The 21,127-nt window shown below is 44.4% G+C and overlaps 1 protein-coding gene across 1 annotated transcript in view; it reads right to left on the reverse strand.

The window, feature by feature from the left end:
* The window catches only part of ADAMTS3 (ADAM metallopeptidase with thrombospondin type 1 motif 3), a 474,821-nt gene that overhangs the window by 110,669 nt on the left and 343,025 nt on the right, over positions 1-21,127 (reverse strand). The window contains exon 6 of the mRNA XM_029598748.1: positions 18,270-18,353. Coding sequence (XP_029454608.1) covers positions 18,270-18,353 — 84 coding nt within the window. The remainder of the gene's footprint in view (positions 1-18,269; positions 18,354-21,127) is intronic.

Genomic DNA, 21,127 nt, shown 5'->3' on the forward strand with positions numbered 1-21,127 from the left:
CTAAATGTGTTTTGAATATCCAACCCTTTTTTTTGTGTGTTTTTTTTAGGAATGGTCATGAAAAGGGTTTTTGATATATTATGAATATTTTTGTTGATATAAGTTTAGATATTGCTATGTTATAAATTTTCTTTATCTTTGCTTAAAATTTGTGATTTATGATTTGAGGTAAATCTTGTATTGATGAAATTACTTACTTGATAATTTCATTTTCCTTAGAATAGACAGATGGACTCAGGACCAGTGGGTGATACTCCCCTGACAGCAAATGGAGACAGAGCAAGCTGATGTCACAGTATATATATACTCCTGCGGTCACCCCAGCCTATTCTTTTCAAAAGCAACTGTGGACAGACTAGCAAAAAACTTGATTGAAAACATGCAACCATAACTGTACTCAACCAACAAGAAACACTGAACTCACATAAGAACATAAGAGTCTAGCAACCCCTATCTAGGGACTGGATGAAAACTTACCAGTAATCCCTTAGGACCCAAAGCCCCACACAGGAGGACTATTGACACACTCATGCGGCAGCTGAGGGCAGGAAGCTGAGTCCATCTGTCTACACTAAGGAAAATGAAATAATTAGATAAGTAATTTCTCCATTTCCTAGCATGTGGACAAATGGACTGAGGACCAGTGGGATGTACCAAAGCTAATCCCTAACAGGGTGGAAGGATGTCCATGGTCCAGTCTGTGTCCTCCCGGGCCTGCACATCCAGACGATAAAACCTGGAAAAAGTGTGTAAGGAGGACCACGTTGCAGCTCAGCAGATATCAACAGAAGACAACAATCTAACCTCTGCCCATGATACTGCCTGAGCCCTAGTGGAATGAGCCCAAACCTGAGTAGGCAATGACTTCTCAGCATTCACATATGCAGCCATGACCACCTGCTTAATCCAGCAAGCTATTGCAGCCCACAAAGCTGGAACACCCTGCTTACTTCAGCCATGGAGGACAAACAGGCGATCCATCTTCTGGAAAGGTTCAGAAACCTCCAGATACCATACAACAAGTCTTTTGACATCCAAGGGGTACAGAGGTGATACTCCTCCACATTCCTGACCTTATCCAAGGACAGCAAGGAGATAGACTGATTCAAATGAAAGAACGACACCACTTTGAGCAAGGATAGAACAGTATGCAGCTGTGATGCCCCTGGAGTCACTGGAAGGAATGCTCCCAGGAAGATAAGGCCTATGGCTCAGAAATTCGACGTGCAGAACATATAGCTACCAGGAACACTGCCTTCAAGGTCAACAACTGCAAGGAAAGGCTAAGCAGTGGTAAGAACATAGGGCCTGCCAAAAATGCCAGCACCAAGTTAAACCTCCACAAGGGAACTGGTAACCTCAACCTTAAAAAAATGGGCCATATCAGGATAAGACCACAAGAAAGCATCATGCACTGGGCCTCTGAAACAGGCAAGAGCTTAACCTGCACCTTCAAGGAATTAAGGGCCAATCCTTTATTCAACCCATCCTGCAAAAAATCTAGAATGAGTGGGATTTTAACTGAAAAAGGAAGAACACCATGCTCTTCACACCAGGTCTCAAATACTCTGCAAACCCACACATAGGCCAAGGAAGTGGATAACTTTCAAGGGTGGAGTAAGGAGGCAATCACCATGAAAGAATATCCACGCTTTAACAGGCGAGTCCTCTCAAGGGCCAAACCTTAAGACAGAACCAAGTTGGATCCTCGTGAAGAACCAGACACTACTGCAACAGATCCATGTGCGGTGGAAGACGAAGGGGGATCTCCATCAGGGATCTTCACAAATCCATATACCATGGATGCCTGAGCCAGTTCGGCACCACCGGGAGTACTAGCCCCTTCGATTTTGCGAATTATCCTGCCCGGCAATGGCTACAGAGAAAAAGCATAAAGCAATCTGTCTTCCAGCCAGACCTGTATAAGAGCATCTCCACCCAGGGATCACAGATCTCTCTTGCAATTGTAGAATCGAGGAATCTTTGTATTGTGAGAAGTCGCCAGCAGATCTAAGAATAGAAGACCCCAGCGATCCACAATCAGCTGAAAAGCTTCAGCTAACAATACCCATTCTTCTAGGTCCAGACACTCCCTGTTAAGAAAGTCCGCTCTTATGTTGTCTTTTCCTGCAATGTGAGAAGCCAAGATCATCTGTGGATGTCCTTCACCCATTCCAGACGTTGGTCTATTTCCTGCGACACTTGCAGACTATTGGTTCCTCCTTGGAGACTGATGTAGGCCACTGTCATCTCGTTGTCTGACATCACACGGACTGCTTGACCCTGCAGCTTGTGGCTGAACTGCAAGCAAGCCAACCAGACCACCCAGGCTTCCAGGCAATTAATGTTCCAGTGGGACTCTTCTGCATTCCAACACCCTTGGGCCATCTGCTCCTGACAGTGAGCCAACCCAACCCTGGAGACTTGCATCTGTCATGAGTACCAACCAGGTTGGGGAAGACAAGAAAACTCTCTCTCAGATGAGCCTCCTGTAACCACCACTGAAGGCAAGGGCAGATTTCCATCGGCAAGTAGAACCAAACCAAATAGTCCTGAGACTGCAGGTTCCAATGAGACTGTAGTGAGCGCTGAAGAGGATGCATATGCACCCTTTCAAACAGCACCACTTCTAGAGTTGCTGCCATCAAGCCAAGCATCTGTAGATAGGATCACACTTGTCTGGTGTATAGTATTCACCAGCTGACGCACCTGGGACATCAATTTCTGAATGCGAACTTCTGATAGGAAAATGTTGTCCTGCCCCGTGTCGATCCAAACCCCCAGATACTCCGACGACTAGGATGGCTGAAGACTGCTCTTGGCCAGAGTGACCACTCAACCATGCTCTTGAGACATGGGCACCGGAACCACAGCCCTCAGCCTGAGGAGTCCTTGAAGCATAAACTCTGCTGCCTGCAGGGAGTGGCAAGGAGACAGCATGAACACATCCCAAGGAATACTGCGAAATTCCAGCACATATTCTTCACCTCCAGGATCCACTGGTCCAAAGTGATCTCGACCCACCTCTGATAAAAGAGAGATGTCCCCCTATCTCTTAAGAACATAAGAAATTGCCATGCTGGGACAGACCAAGGGTCCATCAAGCCCAGCATCCTGTTTCCAACAGAGGCCAAAAACCAGGCCACAAGAACCTGGCAATTACCCAAACACTAAGAAGCACCCATGCTACTGATGCAATTAATAGCAGTGGCTATTCCCTAAGTATAATTGATTAATAGCCATTAATGGACTTCTCCTCCAAGAACTTATCCAAACCTTTTTTGAACCCAGCTACACTAACTGCATTAACCACATTCTCTGGCAACAAATTCCAGAGTTTAATTGTGCGCTGAGTGAAAAAGAATTTTCTCCGATTAGTCTTAAATGTGTTACTTGCTAACTTCATGGAATGCCCTCTAGTCCTTCTATTATTTGAAAGTGTAAATAACAGAGTCACATCTACTCGTTCAAGACCTCTCATGATCTTAAAGACCTCTATCATATCTCCCCTCAGCCGTCTCTTCTCCAAGCTGAACAGCCCTAACCTCTTCAGCCTTTCCTCATAGGGGAGCTGTTCCATCCCCTTTATCATTTTGGTTGCCCTTCTCTGTACCTTCTCCATCGCAACTATATCTTTTTTGAGATGCGGTGACCAGAATTGTACACAGTATTCAAGGTGCGGTCTCACCATGGAGCGATACAGAGGCATTATGACATTTTCCGTTCTATTAACCATTCCCTTCCTAATAATTCCTAACATTCTATTTGCTTTTTTGACTGCTGCAGCACACTGAGCCGATGATTTTAAAGTATTATCCACTATGATGCCTAGATCTTTTTCCTGGGTGGTAGCTCCTAACATGGAACCTAACATCGTGTAACTACAGCAAGGGTTATTTTTCCCTATGTGCAACACCTTGCACTTGTCCACATTAAATTTCATCTGCCATTTGGATGCCCAATCTTCCAGTCTTGCAAGGTCCTCCTGTAATGTATCACAGTCTGCCTGTGATTTAACTACTCTGAATAATTTTGTATCATCCGCAAATTTGATAACCTCACTCGTCGTATTCCTTTCCAGATCATTTATATATATATTGAAAAGCAACGATCCCAATATAGATCCCTGAGGTACTCCACTGTTTACCCTTTTCCACTGAGAATATTGACCATTTAATCCTACTCCCTGTTTCCTGAAAGTAAGTTAGCAAACCTTCATTGGGGAGCTCAGAAAAATCCACCACCCGAGCCTGCTCCTCACTTGGTCTGTCTGAGATGAAAGGACTGCAACTTACTGAAAGGCCGAGTCCTCTGAAAGGTCGACCCTCTGTAGGGAAGAAACCACTTGGAATCACAGAGATGACTCCTCATACCAAAGGGACACTGCAATTGCTTCTTATCCTCCGGCAACCAAGGAACCGGAGATTCACCCCACTTACTGGCCAGTTTCTGCAACTCACTCCCAAACAAGAGAAAACCTTTAAAGGGCATCTTTGTAAGATTAGCTTTGGAGGCTGCGTCAGTTGACCAACTTCACAACCAGAGTTGATGCCCTGCACTATTACCGAAGCCACTCTTCTGGCCAAGATATGGACCGAATTGCAGCTTGCATCTGCTAAAAAGGCAGCAGCGGGCTCCATAACTGCTCTGGAATTCCCTCCAGAATCATCAACCTCCTGAGAGAGAAGCAGACATGATTGCACCACTAGGGTGCAAAAGGAAGTGATCTGTAAGTCATCACCACTGACTCAAAGGTTTGCTTAAGGATAGCATTAATTCTCTTATCATGCACATCCTTCAAGGCCGCTCCTCCTTCCATGGGGATAGTCGTCTGCTTAGAGACGGCACATACAAGTGCATCTACTTTGGGAAAACGCAAACGCTCTCTCACAGCCGAATCCGGGGGTACAGGCATTCCAATGTCTGACTCACTTTCAAATTTGTCTCTGGGTTATCCCATTCAAGACCAATAAATTCCTGAATGGCGTCTATCACAGGGAAAAAAAGAAGAGGCTTTACGCAAAGAAACCAAAATGGGATTCTTCTTCGGCTCCAATATGGCATCTGTACCAGAAATACCCAGCTGCTTCAAAGTCTGTGAAATCTGGGCTTGCAGTTCATCTCTATGAAAGAACCACAACATGGACCGATACGGTTCCAGCTCCAGAAGAACTTCCCCATCTTCCAGGGAATCAGGATCTGCCTCATCATCAGTACTATCCATGTTCCTGTCGAGAATACCCGCAGGGAGCCAAGGCGAGCCCCGGCGCTTCAGCATAGGACTGGAAGAGGGAGGAGTCATCGGCTGAGGGTCCGACCTGACAGGATTGGGTTAAGGGGAGGACTGCGCCTGAAGTAAAGCTTGTAAGCCTTGAAACAATTCCACCCAAGAAAAAGCAGTCAGATCCAGACCAAGCCCAGAAAGAACTGGAGCGGGGCCCACAGAACTACCCTCTCCTGTGGAAGAGCCAGTCAAGGGAGAACCAAGGTCTGGCGTCCCTCCAGCTAAAGCCATAACCAACCTATCATCAAAATGGGAGGAGCCAGGCTTAGCAAAATCCGAGGAAGACAACTCTCCCTGAGCTTTCGAACAGCGCTGACACATGTTAGACGACAGGTCAGGCTGAGAAGCTAGGGATGTGAATCATTTTTGAACGATTAAAATTATCGTCAGATAATTTTAAAATCGTCCAAAATCATTAGAGTGCACGATACAATACAAATGCCCACGATTTATCGTCAGGGGCAGTTGTATTGTATCGTTAAATAGGGGGTGGGAAAACCGGCTCACAAAAAAAACCCTAACACCCACCCCGAACCTTTAAAACAAACCCCCACCCTCCCGAACCCCCCCAAAATGTTTTAAATGACCTGGGGTCCCGGCGCGATGATCCCGGCGCGATGTCCCGCTCTCTGCCCACGGCTGCTGTGAAGAGAAATGGCGCCGGTGGCCCTTTGCCCTTATCATGTGACAGGGCAAAGGTAGCGCCGGCGCCATTTTGATTCCTAGCTCCTGACGTCACGCGTCCAGGAGATCGCTCCCGGACCCCCGCTGGACCCCCAGGGACTTTTGGCCAGATTAGGGGGGCCTCCTGACCCCCACAAGACTTGCCAAAAGTCCAGCGGGGGTCCGGGAACGACCTCCTAAACTCGAATCGTTTTGCCGTACAGCAAAATGGCGCCAACCGTACGGCATGGGCCCCCAGGGACTTTTGGCCCCGCTGGGCGCTACCTTTGCCCTGCTGTCATGACAGGGCAAAGGTAGCGCCGGCGCCATTTCTACAACGCACCGGAGGTCCGAGAGTAAAAGATCACACCGGGACCCTCCCTCTGGACCCCAGGTAATTTAAGGCATTTTGGGGGGGTTCGGGAGGGTGGGGGATTTATTTTAAAGTGTCAGGGTGGGTTTTAGGGATGTTTTAGTGTGCCGGTTTTCCCGCCCTCCCCCGATTTACGATTTACACAATATTTTAAAAAACAAAACCGCGACGATAAGATTCCCTCCCCCCCCAGCCGAAATCGATCGTTAAGACGATCGATCACACGATTCACATCTCTATGAGAAGCCCTAATAAGACAGGCAACACAAAGAGAAAGGCGCTTAGGATTCTTGTTTACAGGCACCATTGCAGTGGTAAATGTGCGTCTCAATGGCTCGTGCTGAGTTTATGTTTGTTTAACATGTTGCCTATTTGCATTTTTAGGAAACTCAAAAAGTTAATTTCAGACTTTGGCCTAGAATCACTAAGCTGCAATGTTTCTTTGGAGGGGTCCCACTATCGCGATGTATGTGGGGATGTCATCGCGATAGTCTGGCCCCTCCCCCGAAAAAAGATCACGGTTGTATGGTGCGTTCTTTTGTCTCTCGGCCAAACTCTGCAGGACAAAAAATGCAAGCGGCCCTTTAGGTGCAATGGTGGCCCCAACCTCATTTATACAAAATGAATAAAAAAACATTGGTGGAACTACTCATTTTTGCATGTGCTAAAGGGAAGGGAATTTTCCAAGATAAACATGGCGATGCGAAAGGGACTTTCCCCAGTTCCCTCCCAGTCTGCGCAAATAAAGGCGTGGATTGGGATGGAACTTCCTAAACCCCCTACCTACCCTGCCTGCCTTTTCCCCTATCTTCCCTGACTCCTAAAAACCCCCTAACTACTCTTTTTCTTTTTGTTTTTCAACTTACCTGCTCTCCAGAGCAGCAGTAAGTTGCACGGGCTGGCCGGCTGCTGGCATGCGCTTCAGCAGGACAGCACTGAGCTCAGGTATGGTTTAACAAAAAAAAAAAAAAAAAGTTTATCTTTGGATACAGAGACAGTTAGAGCTGTTTAAGGATTTCCTCTGGAGAAGTAAGCACAGCAAGTCACAGCAAGGCAGACACACAACGTGTGCGCCAAGTTAGAACGTTTGAAACAGTTCAAAATGTGTGTGTGTTAAAGGCACGCCCAAACATGAGCGCACAGTGTGTGCGCAGAGCGGACACATTCCACCCACTGTTGTCCTGTAGAGTGCGGCAAAGCAAGCACTGGAGTGCGTGAAAATGCCGCCGCAGCCTACCATATGGCATGCAAGCAAAAATCCTAACTGCGGGACCTAGTCCACCAGAGCTCTTCAAGCTGCGAGGCTGCCCAGTTCCCGAACCCCAACGGGAGCAGGAACGAATGTCAGTGTGGTGCACCGAGCACGGAGACTGGAGGAAATCCTTAAACTGCTCTAACTGTCTCTGTATCCAAAGATAAACTTTTTTTTTTTTTTTTTTGTTAAACCTTACCTGAGCTCAGTGCTGTCCTGCTGAAGCGCATGCCAGCAGCCGGCCAGCCCGTGCAACTTACTGCTGCTCTGGAGAGCAGGAAAGTTGAAAAACAAAACAAAAAAAAGAGTAGTTAGGGGGGTTTTAGGGGTCAGGGAGGATAGGGGAAAAGGTAGGCAGGTAGGTAGGGGGTTTAGGAAGTTTCATCCCAATCCACGCCTTTATTGGTGCAGACTGGGAGGGAACTGGGGAAAGGCCCTTTCGCATCGCCATGTGTTTCTTAGAAAATTCCTTCCCCTTTAGCACATGCGAAAATGAGTAGTTCCACCAATGTTTTTTTATTCATTTTGTATAAATGAGGTTGGGGCCACCATTGCACCTAAAAGGCCACTCGCATTTTTTGTCCTGCAGAGTTTGGCCGAGAGACAAAAGAACGCGCCATACAACCGTGATCTTTTTTCGGGGGAGGGGCCAGACTATCGCGATGACATCCCCACATACATCGCGATAGTGGGGACCCCTCCAAAGAAACATTGCAGCTTAGTGATTCTAGGCCAAAGTCTGAAATTAATTTTTTGAGTTTCCTAAAAATGCAAATAGGCAACATGTTAAACAAAGATAAACCAGGAAGGATGTTCATTTTAACTGTAGCAATCTTAGCAAAGCCTCAACCTCAGATCCCTTCACATGATGTAGTAAATCAATTGAACACCTAAAGTTGTCCACACTTTGTCTGCCTTTTATAAAGTCAGTATGGTCTCTAAGCACTAAAAATGGCAGCACACATTCTGCCTGACAAGCTAAAATCTTGGCTAGGATCTTAGTATCATAATTCAGCAAAGAGATAGGTCTGTAATAACTACATTCAACAGGGTCTTTCCCCCTCTTGCTTAAAACTGTAATAGAGGCCAAAAAAAGAAGAGAGAGGAAGGGAACCACCCTACAGAACACCATTATATAATGCCAGAAACCTGGGTGCAAGGGAATCAGAAAATGTTTTGAAAAACAGACAGGAGAAACAGTCCTCCCCGGGACACTTACTCAGAGCATGGATAGCATTCTGCATCTCAACAACGGAAATTAAGAGCCTCAAGGCCCAAGAAAGCATCACCTGGGATCGAAGGTAGAAGAAGATAATCTAAAAAGGTGCTAATCTCATCCTCACTAGCAACAAGTTCAGAGGTCTAGGAAACCCTAGGAGCCGATATTTTATTTGCAGATATGTTACTATTTATCAATATACAACAATCATGGCCTGTTGTGATGAAACAAATACTGTATATAACAAAGGTTTTATGGAGCAAATAAGTCCTAGGCCTTACCATTGCATCCATTGCTGAATGAATAATGAAGGTGATGTTTTCCTTCAAAATGAACAAACTCCTTTTTTTAAAAATATCTTACCTTGAGCTCTTCGCTCCTCTTGAATTAACATTATTTTATACATTAAAAATAAAATAAATTGCCGAGATGGCAGTATTTTTCTTTATCTCTGTTTAGAATCAATTTCCTTAAACTAGAAATCCTCTCCAATTCTAGCATTTCCCCCTTTCCCCTTCAAATGTTGCCCCCGACAATCACCAGATAGAATTCAAATCTTCTGAATGAGATCATCAATGGTTTCTTTTTTTCATGATTCAAAAACCAAATATTAAGTCTAAAAATCAACAGCACTAAAAGAGAAGGAAGTTACAGGATTCCCTAATATGCGACGATCTAATAAGTTTTCCGCATTGGGGCTCCATCTGACAATCTCATCTATGCGTGAGGACTACCATCCTGCTTGCCCTTGGAGAAGGAAAGTACAGGCTTCCCTGATATGCAACGATATAATTCAGCCTGTAACAGATTAGGTAAAAGAAGCAAACAAATATAGTGGGCTTTCAATAGTGAGTCACTTGAATGCGCTAGGGTTCTTACAAAATATACTGCACACTCCTCTGAGGCTATCTGACTAAATTATCAAGAGCAATATTCTTATTATGCCAGTTCTGACTGCATGGAAAGAGCTGAGAAAGATGTTTATGCCAACACAATTTTGTGTTTCTTCAATTAGAAGGTAATAAGGATTTTTTTTTTTTTTTTACTAGGCACATCAGACCTTGTATTTATTGAGTGATATATGAATTATAATAATTTATAACATTTTATACCTACGACAGAATGATTTTGCCTTTTCAAAAAGCAAAAGACAAATTTAAACTGCAAACTGTTTTTAATCACATTTCTAAAATAAAAAAGTGGTTATGTTTTCAGTTTGTCCATCTGTTCGCCCATTCATCTGTTACACTGTCACAGGCGGGGAATACTAAAAGGAAGGCAGACAAAAGAAAAGATAATCACTGGTGGGGGAACCACTGGTGGAATGGAGCAGCAGGACTGGCCGGGTTCCAAGGTACCAGTTGCTTTTGGCACTTCCTTCCCTTTTGGGCAAGCGTGCTTGCAAACTCACAGACTAACTCAAAAGGGCAGCACAATGCCTTCCTCAGCTTGATGCCCAGGGAGGTCACCCTGCTTGTCCACCCCTTGGGACCGCCTGCCCACATCTCACCTCTCTACTCACACACACACATCCCCCTCTCCTCCACCCCCCCCCCCCCCATTCACCCTCTCTCCTTATCTTCCCACACCACCTCACAGCCTCCCGCCCTGACCCACACTTTGGGGTAGATTTTAAAAGAAGCGCGATCAGCCTACTTTTGCTTGCGCATCAGACTCAAGCAAAAGTACGCTGGATTTTAGTAGATACGCGCGGAGCCGCGCGTATCCACTAAAATCCTGGATCGGCGCGCGCAAGGCTATCGATTTTGTATAGCCTGCGCGCGCCGAGCCGCGCTGCCTCCCCCCGTTCCCTCCAAGGCCGCTCCGAAATCGGAGCGGCCTTGGAGGGAACTTTCCTTTGCCCTCCCCTCACCTTCCCCTCCCTTCCCCTACCTAACCCACCCGCCCGGCCCTGTCTACACCCCCCCCTTACCTTTGTCGGGGGATTTACGCCTCCCGGAGGGAGACGTAAATCCCCGCGCGCCAGCGGGCCTGCTGCGCGCCGGGCCGCGACCTGGGGGCGGGTACGGAGGGCGCGGCCACGCCCCCGGGCCGTAGCCACGCCCCGTACCCGCCCCCAAAACGCTGCCGACACGCCCCCGGAACGCCGCGACGACCGGGCCCGCCCCCCGACACGCCCCCCTCCGAGAACCCCGGGACTTATGCGAGTCCCGGGGCTCTGCGCGCGCCGGGAGGCCTATGTAAAATAGGCTTCCCGGCACGCAGGGCCCTGCTCGCCTAAATCCGCCCGGTTTTGGGCGGATTTAGGCGAGCAGGGCTCTGAAAATCTACCCCTTTACACCTACCTCAGATCCATTGCAAGAGACATGCACATGCAAGTCAACAAATCATAAAACACGCTGTTAAGTTACAATGCAATTCTAGACTTGTTCTCCATTATGGTGGTTCAGCGTCAAAGATTTCAAAATCTATGTTAGAGAGAACGGAAGTACTTTGGATTTACGTATAAGAATACCATAGAGAATCTTAGTCTTTATAATAAACACAAAAGGGGTAGAATTAGAACAGGTTTGAAACTTGTGCTATTTCAGCCTCTATTTGTGTCGTTTACCATGTGCCTAATATGGGGTAGATTTTAAAAGAAGCGCGATCAGCCTACTTTTGCTTGCGCATCAGACTGAAGCAAAAGTACGCTGGATTTTAGTAGATACGCGCGGAGCCGCGCGTATCCACTAAAATCCCTGGATCGGCGCGCGCAAGGCTATTGATTTTGTATAGCCGGCGCGCGCCGAGCCGCGCTGCCTAACCCGTTTCCTCCAAGGCCGCTCCGAAATCGGAGCGGCCTCGGAGGGAACTTTCCTTTGCCCTCCCCTCACCTTCCCCTCCCTTCCCCTACCTAACCCACCCGCCCGGCCCTGTCTAAACCATCCCCTTACCTTTGTCGGGGGATTTACGCCTCCCGGAGGGAGACGTAAATCCCCGCGCGCCAGCGGGCCTCCTGCGCGCCGGGCCGCGACCTGGGGGCGGGTACGGAGGGCGCGGCCATGCCCCCGGACCGCCCCGGGCCGTAGCAACGCCCCCGTACCCGCCCCCAAAACGCTCCCGACACGCCCCCGAAACGCTGCGACGACCGGGCCCGCCCCCCGACACGCCCCCGACACGCCCCCCTCCGAAAACCCCGGGACGTACGCGAGTCCCGGGGTCTGCGCGCGCCGGTAGGCCTATGTAAAATAGACTTACCGGCGCGCAGGGCCCTGCTCGCGTAAATCCGGGCGGATTTACGCGAGCAGGGCTCTTAAAATCCGCCCCTATATGCGCATGAAGTTTTTCAGTCTTTATAAAACAAATTCATACGGTATTACAAAGAGGAAATGCACTTCTTCATGCCAGCTACTAGATGGCAACAAATCTTAAGGAAAGTCCTATGTATATAGTATAGAAAATAATGGCTTTAAACAGTTTTACAATATGTGGGTACTCAAAATCAATTAATATGCACATATAAAAAAAAGAAGTAACCACTAGCATCTCACCTAATATTGTTGTGATTTACAAACTCTCTTTATCCATTTGGCAAATGAATTTTTTTTTTAATAACCAAGATGGTGACTCATAATGCTTTGTTTCTATGAATAAAGTTGGATCCACACCAGCAGAGTGTTAAGCGGGAACAAATTAATTAATGAACGCGGTGAATCCTTAAGAGGTGGTGTTTACAAGAACTTGGTGAATTAATTAAAAATGAGAACAGTGAAGTATAAATCTTTTAGCCCACAAAATTGGATCCAAGATTTCACAACCTTAAGGAAATATATTTAAACAAAAAATCAACGTCTCTCTCTTGGCAAATGACCAGCCCGGTTTTTTCTGTGAAATTAAGTCACTGCTATCCCATTAAGCAGGCAGAGCGATGCAGAAGATATTTTTCTAATAAATGGCAGATAAAGTTCCCCTGACAATACCTACAACGGCAAAACAACGGCCTTTGTAGGGAGTGCTGAGAAGAACTAAATATTGAGACTGGTGAAGACGATTGAATGCTGGAACTGTTTAAATACATTGTGATTAATTAGAACAGCATTAAGTGGAAATAATGCAGTAGCCCTTGAGGCATTTTCAATGTATAACATGAGGTATTGTGAGAGAGCGTTTTAAATGTGCAATAACTTAAATGTTCAATAACCAATTTGTATAATGGTATAAAAGTGCAATATTTTTAGGGAGGTTTTATAGTATGTGTGAGTGGGTGGTGAATGGAGTCTGTATAGAGGAAGATATGAATGTTAAAGGGTTTATATATGTTGAGTATTGGTTCATTTTCAATAACCTGCTGCCTGGTCAGCTTTTTATGAAATTCAATAGTTTTTTGCCAAATGGATAATAAAGAGAGTCTGTAAATCACAACAATATTAGGTAAGATATTAGTGGTGTTATTTCTTTTTTTATAATGTATAGATAGATATTTAGTATATAATCTGCTAAAGGATTCTTTATCACTCCATTAGTCATCCTGAATAACTCATCTTTCTCACAAAATATGTCACTTTCTGCTGGCTACGCTGTCTTCCTTCAGCTCACATCATACTAAACCTGATGTTATTTGGAACAAAAAATTTGTAATTTAAACAAAACAACAGCTTATTACTGGTGCAGGCTGTCCTGTGAGCCATACTTGCTCCAATCTCCCTCAACATGCTGCAGAAAATAGAAGCCCAGCACAAACAACAATGGCATTTAGAAGGCCAATTTGCAAAAGTGTACATAACTCAGCATTTACACGCACAAGACAACATTCACTCCATTTTACAAAAAAAAGGATGGCATTTTGTGGAGTGAAATTAAAGGAACTTTAAAAATGTCCAAAAGAAATAAAAATGAGTGGATATAAGTTTATTAATTGTCCACCAATGTATTCTTGTAAATTGATTTGACAAACTACTGATTATCGCTTGATAGCCAAATTCAATGCCAAGAATATTGGAGACAGATAAATTGACAGTGAAAGAGGGCAAAGATTTACTGATAAACTTTCACAAAAAGTTGCAAAACATTCAAAGGCTCAATGCAGTGTAATCCAGAGATATTACATTTTACAGATAGAGCAACTATTCAGGTCAGATATGGCTCTGGACCGACTTGAATTATACATACCTGGGAACTCTTCAGGTTTGGCTTAGCATCTCCTTAGTTCAGTGACCCATCCTAAGGTCTCCAAGAGATAAAGAATCTCCAGACCCAGTAGCATAGGTGTCACCACAGAAAGGGAGAGCAAGTTCCCCTCCATAAAAATGGCATCCGCCCTCACAGCATTACCAAGGCCATCATTGGGGGGGGGGGGGGGGGGGGGATGGCATAACCACCTTGGGTCCTGCATTTCCAGGGATGCTACACTGTAGATTTAGAAATATCCATGACATCCAACATCAGTTGGAAGCAATGTTCCCTCAACATTTTGAAAGGCTGCATATGCAAACATTTTTTTTTTCTGCAACTTTTCTAAGCCAAATTCAAATTTGTGCAGTATGAGTCAGCATAATGCAAATATCATCGAAATTTCTTCTGCACACTGTGTTTTACTGTATGCAAAGGGTTCACGATGTGTGCACATTAGGGATGGGAACGGGGGGAAATTTTGTTTTGTTTTTCATTTCATATTTGGGGGGGATTTTTCCCCATTAATTTAGTTTTGTGAAATGTTTATTTCATTTCTTTAGTTGAAGAAAAAACAAAATAAACATTGAAAAAAAATGGTAAAAAAAATAAAATAAAATAAACTGGGCCTCCCAGGCCCTCCCAGGCCCTCCTGTGCCCCCCACCTATCCCTCCCACTCAAAAAAATATCAGGGCCAGGATCGTTCACGGCCCCCATTTACCTAGTCAAGAAGGGGATCAGCAGATGAGGATTAGTCCCCGGCCCAATCCAGGGCAGTGGCTTTCCATGGCCTAAGCCTACAACAAGGCCAAGGCTTCAGCCTAGGCCTAGGGCCAGGGTCAACTGATCCTGAAGCCTTGGCCTTGTATAGACCTAGGCCACAATAGGTTGCTGTAACCTTGGCCTACGCCCTACGTAATTCCCGTGCTTGAAGACTAGGTCCTGACACCGGCTTTGGTCTAGCCCAGGGCTTGGACACAGGCCCATTGCTGCAGCCCGACCCAAAGCCAAAGAAAAAAGATGCCAAACAGGAGCTCAGACCCAGGTGACAAGCTCTGGTGTCAGGTACGGGTCCGGGCTCTGGTCTAGGCTGAGGCTTCAGGACCCAGCCTTCTGGCCAGGCCATAGTGTCGGGCCTGCACCAGGGCCCTTGCCTGGAAGCCAGGTGCTAATGCTGGGGCCTCAGCCTAGGCCAGGGCCTGGCACCTAGGCCTCAGAACTCCTCTTTGGCATCTTTTTTCTTTGGCTTTTCTTTGCTGATATCATCTGCTGGGGTCGTTGCACCAGAATTAATTACTAAATCCAGCATCATGTCCTGACCTCTTCCCGATGCCTGGGCCTCAGCCCCAAATTTCATCAGAATTTAACTCATTCCATTTTGAAAATGGTCTGAAATGAAATAAGAAATTTCGTCTTGTTTCCTATTTCATTTCTCTTGAATGCCCATCCCTGGAGCATATGCATACATTCACATTTTAGAGAGAACAGTGGTCGGGAGCACTACAAGGGAAGGGCCAGGAGCAACTGCGACCCATGAAGTAGATATCACCACAAACCTGGGCAGGGCCATGATCAGCTGCAGCCGATGTAGCAGATATCAGCACTGACCTAGGCCCAAGCTGGGTCAGTAGGTACAATTTTTACCGCCATGCACCAAGCCATAACAACTTGGAGGAAGGTGGGAAGGATTCCCCATCCACCCCCACTTCTCAATAGTTCAGAAATGGCCCCCCTTCGCTCTTCAATCTTTGATAGGGAAGGCCTGCTATGGTTGAATCACCTTAGGACCTATACCCAATAGGATCAGCCCTGCATGTGATTGTATCTCTTTCCTCTGGTGTTGGCTATGCATTTTTGGTAGGATAAAGATAAATTAAAGTGAAAAAAAAAAAGAAAAGAAAAGAAAGGGGACCTTGGAATCTGCAAGAGAAGAAGTGGGCAGCAGAACTGAAACATCTAGATGAAAGTCTCAGAACAGAATGGGGGAGAGAAGAAGAAAACAGAAATCAGTGGGAAGCTAGTAAATGAATGAATAAGGAAAAGATTAAAATATGAAAATACAAAATTCAAATAAAAGAATAAAGAAAACATATGAAAGAAACTGGGGTGGGATCAGGAGAAAGGCACAAGAAAGAAAAGGATGACGATAAAGAGAATAAAGAGAGGAAGGAATATAAAAGTTTGAAAATATTTTATTGAAAAATATTACATTACTTTACAGGGTAATTGGCAGAGCAGGAGTACCAGGTAGTAGTGGCCTTGAGACTGTTCAGGCCCCTTAGAGGCTTAATTTTGATGACCTATAAGCATGCCAGACATTTATTTTAATTTCACTTTGCCCTATTCATGAAACTGCAATGAAAGTTGAATCATGAACCTTGTATTATTATTCTTTGGGGGAATTATTTAAATAGTCAAGCGTTAAAACACTAATAGAGCCACTTCCTTGCAGAAACTTCACCCAGTTGCAAAATTTTGGGATCCTCCAAAATTCAAGACAGTTGCCTGGTTTGTCATCCCCTAAAGCCACCGCTGGTACCAGGGTTAGTAAGCACTGGATAGGTATCATGTTGGGGCTGATAAGCCACCCTCATTGTTGCTGTTGTGGGACAGTTGTTATATTTAGGCCCCAAATGTCCAGACCACAAAGATAGAAAAAAATGTATTTTGTTCAGTGATTTGAAGATATCAGCTTTGGGAATGTAAATGTGCTGTATTTTGAACAGTACAGAAAGAAATGTATTTCTGCTGTTATTTCTCCACTGTTGAACTGCATGCAGAGTCTGGCTTCCTGTTGTTTCCAGTTCAGGTTTTTATCTGCACATTTCTATTTTTAATATGTGGCCCCTTATTACATATTCTGTTTGTGACCGCAATGAGGCATTCTGCTAGGGTATTGTTTCTGTGTAGGGATCTATAGCAGTCCTGCTTGTTCTGTATTTTCAATAAGAGGTATGTTGGTGTTCTAGGGACCAGTGTAATATTGTACTGTAATAATACCTTTTTGAGGTTCTGTGGCTGGCTCTAGGAGGCGGGGCTCCCAGGTAGGCATGGCCTGAGCAGTCACCCCACTAAGGATGGACCATCATATGAATACCAGCACCATTTTTTCTAGGAAAAAAAGCACTGGTTATTTGTTAATGCAAAATGAATGTTAATGAGGTTTTGAGATGAAAAATTATGCAAAATAGCTCATTACCTATTACGACACCAAAAAAATATGAGAGTTATAAAGTGCAAAATGCATTGCAGATGCATTAATGTATAAGACTTAACTAGAAGTCTGCAAGGCATAATTACATTTTGACTTACTGTAACATTTATGAGTGTACTTGTGCATGCTTACTTGGCCATCTGTGGTAACACATACCTCATTTGCAACTCATTAACATTAGCTGTTAATAAGTGTGATAACCCCCTATGTTTACAGGTGTGTACTAAAATTAGCACATATCTGCATATAAATTAACGTCAGAGGCAAAATTGGCTTTAAGTATGCTTTTCTCCATGTGTTATTTCACTTATGCTTGCTACAGCTTAAAATTTAACACCTGCTTGACGTGAGTGTTAAATATTAACATGTCTGCAGGATGGACATTTTACACTGTTGAAATCTTTGCTCTTGGGCCTGTCTACAGCCCAGACACCTTTCCCCAGAAACCCCACCACTACCACCTCAAAGATCAAGGGAACACTGTATCCCAATCATCCCCACAATTAGAACTGAGGCACAGAGGACACTTGATCTTGAGTCTCGAGGGGCAGAGTGTCATGTCAGGGGGTGGAAATGTGTGTGGGGTGAAAGAGTGGTAATCTGCCTTCAGAGGTCATGCTACATGACCCTTTCACTGTAGGCTAGTTAGCACTGGGGATTTCAGTAATCAACTATTATGCAAGTAACACTTTTTGGCATAGCTAGCCTGCATGCTATTCTTGCACGCTTGCTATAGCAGCAACATTTTTGCAGAGGCAAAACATTTTTTAGTGCATTGTGTGTTAACAGCCTTTTTAGATTGTGCTTTAGTGCATACAGTAGGTCCCTTAATGCTTCAGGTTAGTGAAGATGAGTTTAATTTCAGGGCACATATAGAATGGATTCCTATCTTCCCATATGATAACTAAATAAAAATCTGCAATTAAAATGTGTTGAGTTGTTTTGCATTTGCAAATGCTGTTGGCAAGATAACATATGCTGCTGTGGGGAGGAGAGCATGGAAGAATACCACTGTAGACTGTGAGATTCATATTTGAATTGTTTAGCATCACTAAATAATCATTTAAAAATAAATGACACCAACAGCTGAACTTTCAGTGAATCCAACCATCAAAACAGTAGCAGAATGACTTTTTTTTTTTTTTTTTTACCTTTGCATATCCAAGCATTATCAGTCGTACAAGAACAACATTTATGTGGACACCAAGAGATTCATCATGGTAAATTTCATTCACCTGTGAACAAAAGTAAATAGCATGGCAGTTAGTAGTAGTTTATAATATTGATCACAGTTATGTTTAACCTTACCATACTCAAAAAAAATTTCAGTAACAAAAGATAAGAAATGATTTATTGCAGGGAGCACATCGACACTCTGAATTTACTACACATTTTGTAGTGCTGAGTTTTAGTTCCCATATTGGTCCTGGTGAAAACTGGAATCTCTGTGGGCTGTAATACCTTTACTCAACAAAGGTAAAAAACATGAGACCACCCTTGAAGAAGGGACCTGCATGATATTTATAGTTCGCGGAAACATAGAAACAAGATGGGAGAAAAAGATCACATGGCCTGTCTAGTCTGTCCATCCACACCAACTTCTCAGCTGTACAATCTCCCCCCCCCCCCCCCCCACTCCCTCAGAGATCCCCTGTACTCGGATCCTGCTTTCTTGAATTCAGATACTGTACTTTGTCTCTACCATCTTCACTGTGAGGCTGTTCAATGTCCATGCAATTACCACCCTTTCTATAAAGAAATTCTTCTTCAGATTACTCCTCAGTCTACTCCCATTCACCCTCATCCCATGACTCTTGTTCCATGCCCTCTTTTCCAAGTCTCCTGTGCATTGATACACTGGAGGTATTTAAATGTCTTTATGTTATCTCCCCTATCCCGCCTTTCTTCTAGGGTATGCATATTTCTACTACATGTACTACAACCGTTTTATTTACTGGGTAAATAAAAAGTATCACAACCTATACAGTGAAAGTACACAGTTTGAAACTGAATCCCAAGAAATCTGAGATTTTGAGTGTCAGTAGGCTGGACAGAGTGTGACTTAGTCATCAAGAAGCTGATGGTGTCAAACTATATCCAAAAGTAATACATAATCTTGGGGTTTTATTACATGCTAAACTCACTGTGGAACCATATATTTCATCAATAGTGTAAGGCACATTTTTTAATTTATGTAGAGAACCCTGTGGGTTCCTACTAAGAGGAATAGTCCATCTTTATAGGGGGAACAGGGATAGTATTATTGTGGGTTTTAGCTCAATCATGGCATGTCAGTCACCAGGTGAGGTATGTGAATCCCACATAAATCAGACTCGTTTTCATTCTCGATTCACCTTAATGCTGAAGCAAGAAAATGGTGGCAGGTCTGGTAAGCAAGATTGTCCTGCGTCATTTTTAGCCGTACAGGATGTGCATTTTGTTATTATGTGAGGCTATACTGTACAAGCAATTAAAACAGTTTTAATTCACAGAATAAATAAGATGGACCTCCACTGAATTGAAAAATTTGCTGAAAACTTCCATAGTACGAGTATCCAGAGATTTCCTACAGCAGTGCTCAGTAAGTTAATCTGAGGAGCGCTCAGTGAGTCAATCCAAGAAGTCCCTGAGGCAGCGGCTCATGAAACGTGTTCACGTCGGACTTGGACTCTTGACTCTGGAACTTGGTCAGTTCAAGAAAAGGGAAGTACCGTTCTTTGAAATTTTATGAAAAAAGTTTAAAACTTAAGAAAAATTGTAAAACAAAATTAGTGGACCGATGATTAAAAAGGACCCGCAGTGGTGAAAACACAAGTCTATTCTTGTTAAACCATGGGTCATATGAAGGTCCCAAAATCACATAAAAATTGTGATGAAATGTTATAATAAAGTATAAGAATACTAAAGGTCCATAGCACCAATAATATAAGATACAAATTTTGTGACACAACGTGATTTCTAAAAGTTACCTTTAGTCATTGTTCTTTGGACATATTGACATATCCATTTTTGGATTTTAGCTTCCCCCATGTGTGGAACTGAGGTGGTGGGCTCTCTGAGTATATAACCCCCTGCCACCATCTTAGGTTGTGGATTTTTCAGTTATCCCTTCTAGGGGTAACATGTCCTTTTGCTGCTCCTGTTTTGGTTATTTTTTCCTTAGAGAAGGACTTTAGGGTCTCTAGGGATGAGACCTTGGTAGAGTAAAGAAGATAAGTCTAAATAAACAAAGACAACATGGCACACATGATGGCAGCTCCCCCACCACAGAGCTGCCATATTTTAAAAGAGCTGTAAGGCCATGTTAAAGCCCCCCCCCCCCCCATACACACACACACACACATGTCCCCTCATCCAGAAATCTCTAATGGTTCATGGGCAACTGCCTCAACCTCCTTTCAAACTCCCACTGAGGCCATAAATTAAAAATTAAGATTAGGCTGGTTAAATCCTGCATCCTGTTCCAAAATTCACCACCCTGAACCTTCCTCATGCTTACTGTAAAATCTCTTATGGCTTAGTGGGGCAGAAGCAATCTCCATGGCATTGGCTGACCCCAAGCACTCCTTTGTCCCTCATATATGGGGCAAAGGAGCACCTGGGATTAGTCAGTACCATTTTGAAAAATGGCTGCCAATGGGGTAGGACTGAGTGGAGATTGCTGAAGGGGGGGGGGGGGGATGAGGGACAGGGATTCAGAAGAGAAGCTGAATTTTTGTAAATGGGGTGGGATTTTGAAATGGGGACAAGGCTTGCTTAACTTCCATACTTTAATTTTGAATTTATGGCTTCAGTGAGGGTTTGGAGAGAGGTTGGGTTAGCTGCCCATGGATTAACATGGATGTTGGACAGGGAGTGGTTGGGATTTTACCACGGCATTGCAGCTCTTTTAAAACATGTTTACAATGTAAGCTACAAATGTATGTGGTCACATACCCTTGCACTCCTGACTGAAGTAAGGGTTTCAGAAAACAATTGTTGGCCAATGAAGACTCCAAGTTCTCCCTTT

The sequence above is a fragment of the Rhinatrema bivittatum genome, chromosome 1 (genome assembly GCF_901001135.1).
Source record: "Rhinatrema bivittatum chromosome 1, aRhiBiv1.1, whole genome shotgun sequence".
In the NCBI taxonomy this organism is placed as follows: domain Eukaryota; kingdom Metazoa; phylum Chordata; class Amphibia; order Gymnophiona; family Rhinatrematidae; genus Rhinatrema; species Rhinatrema bivittatum.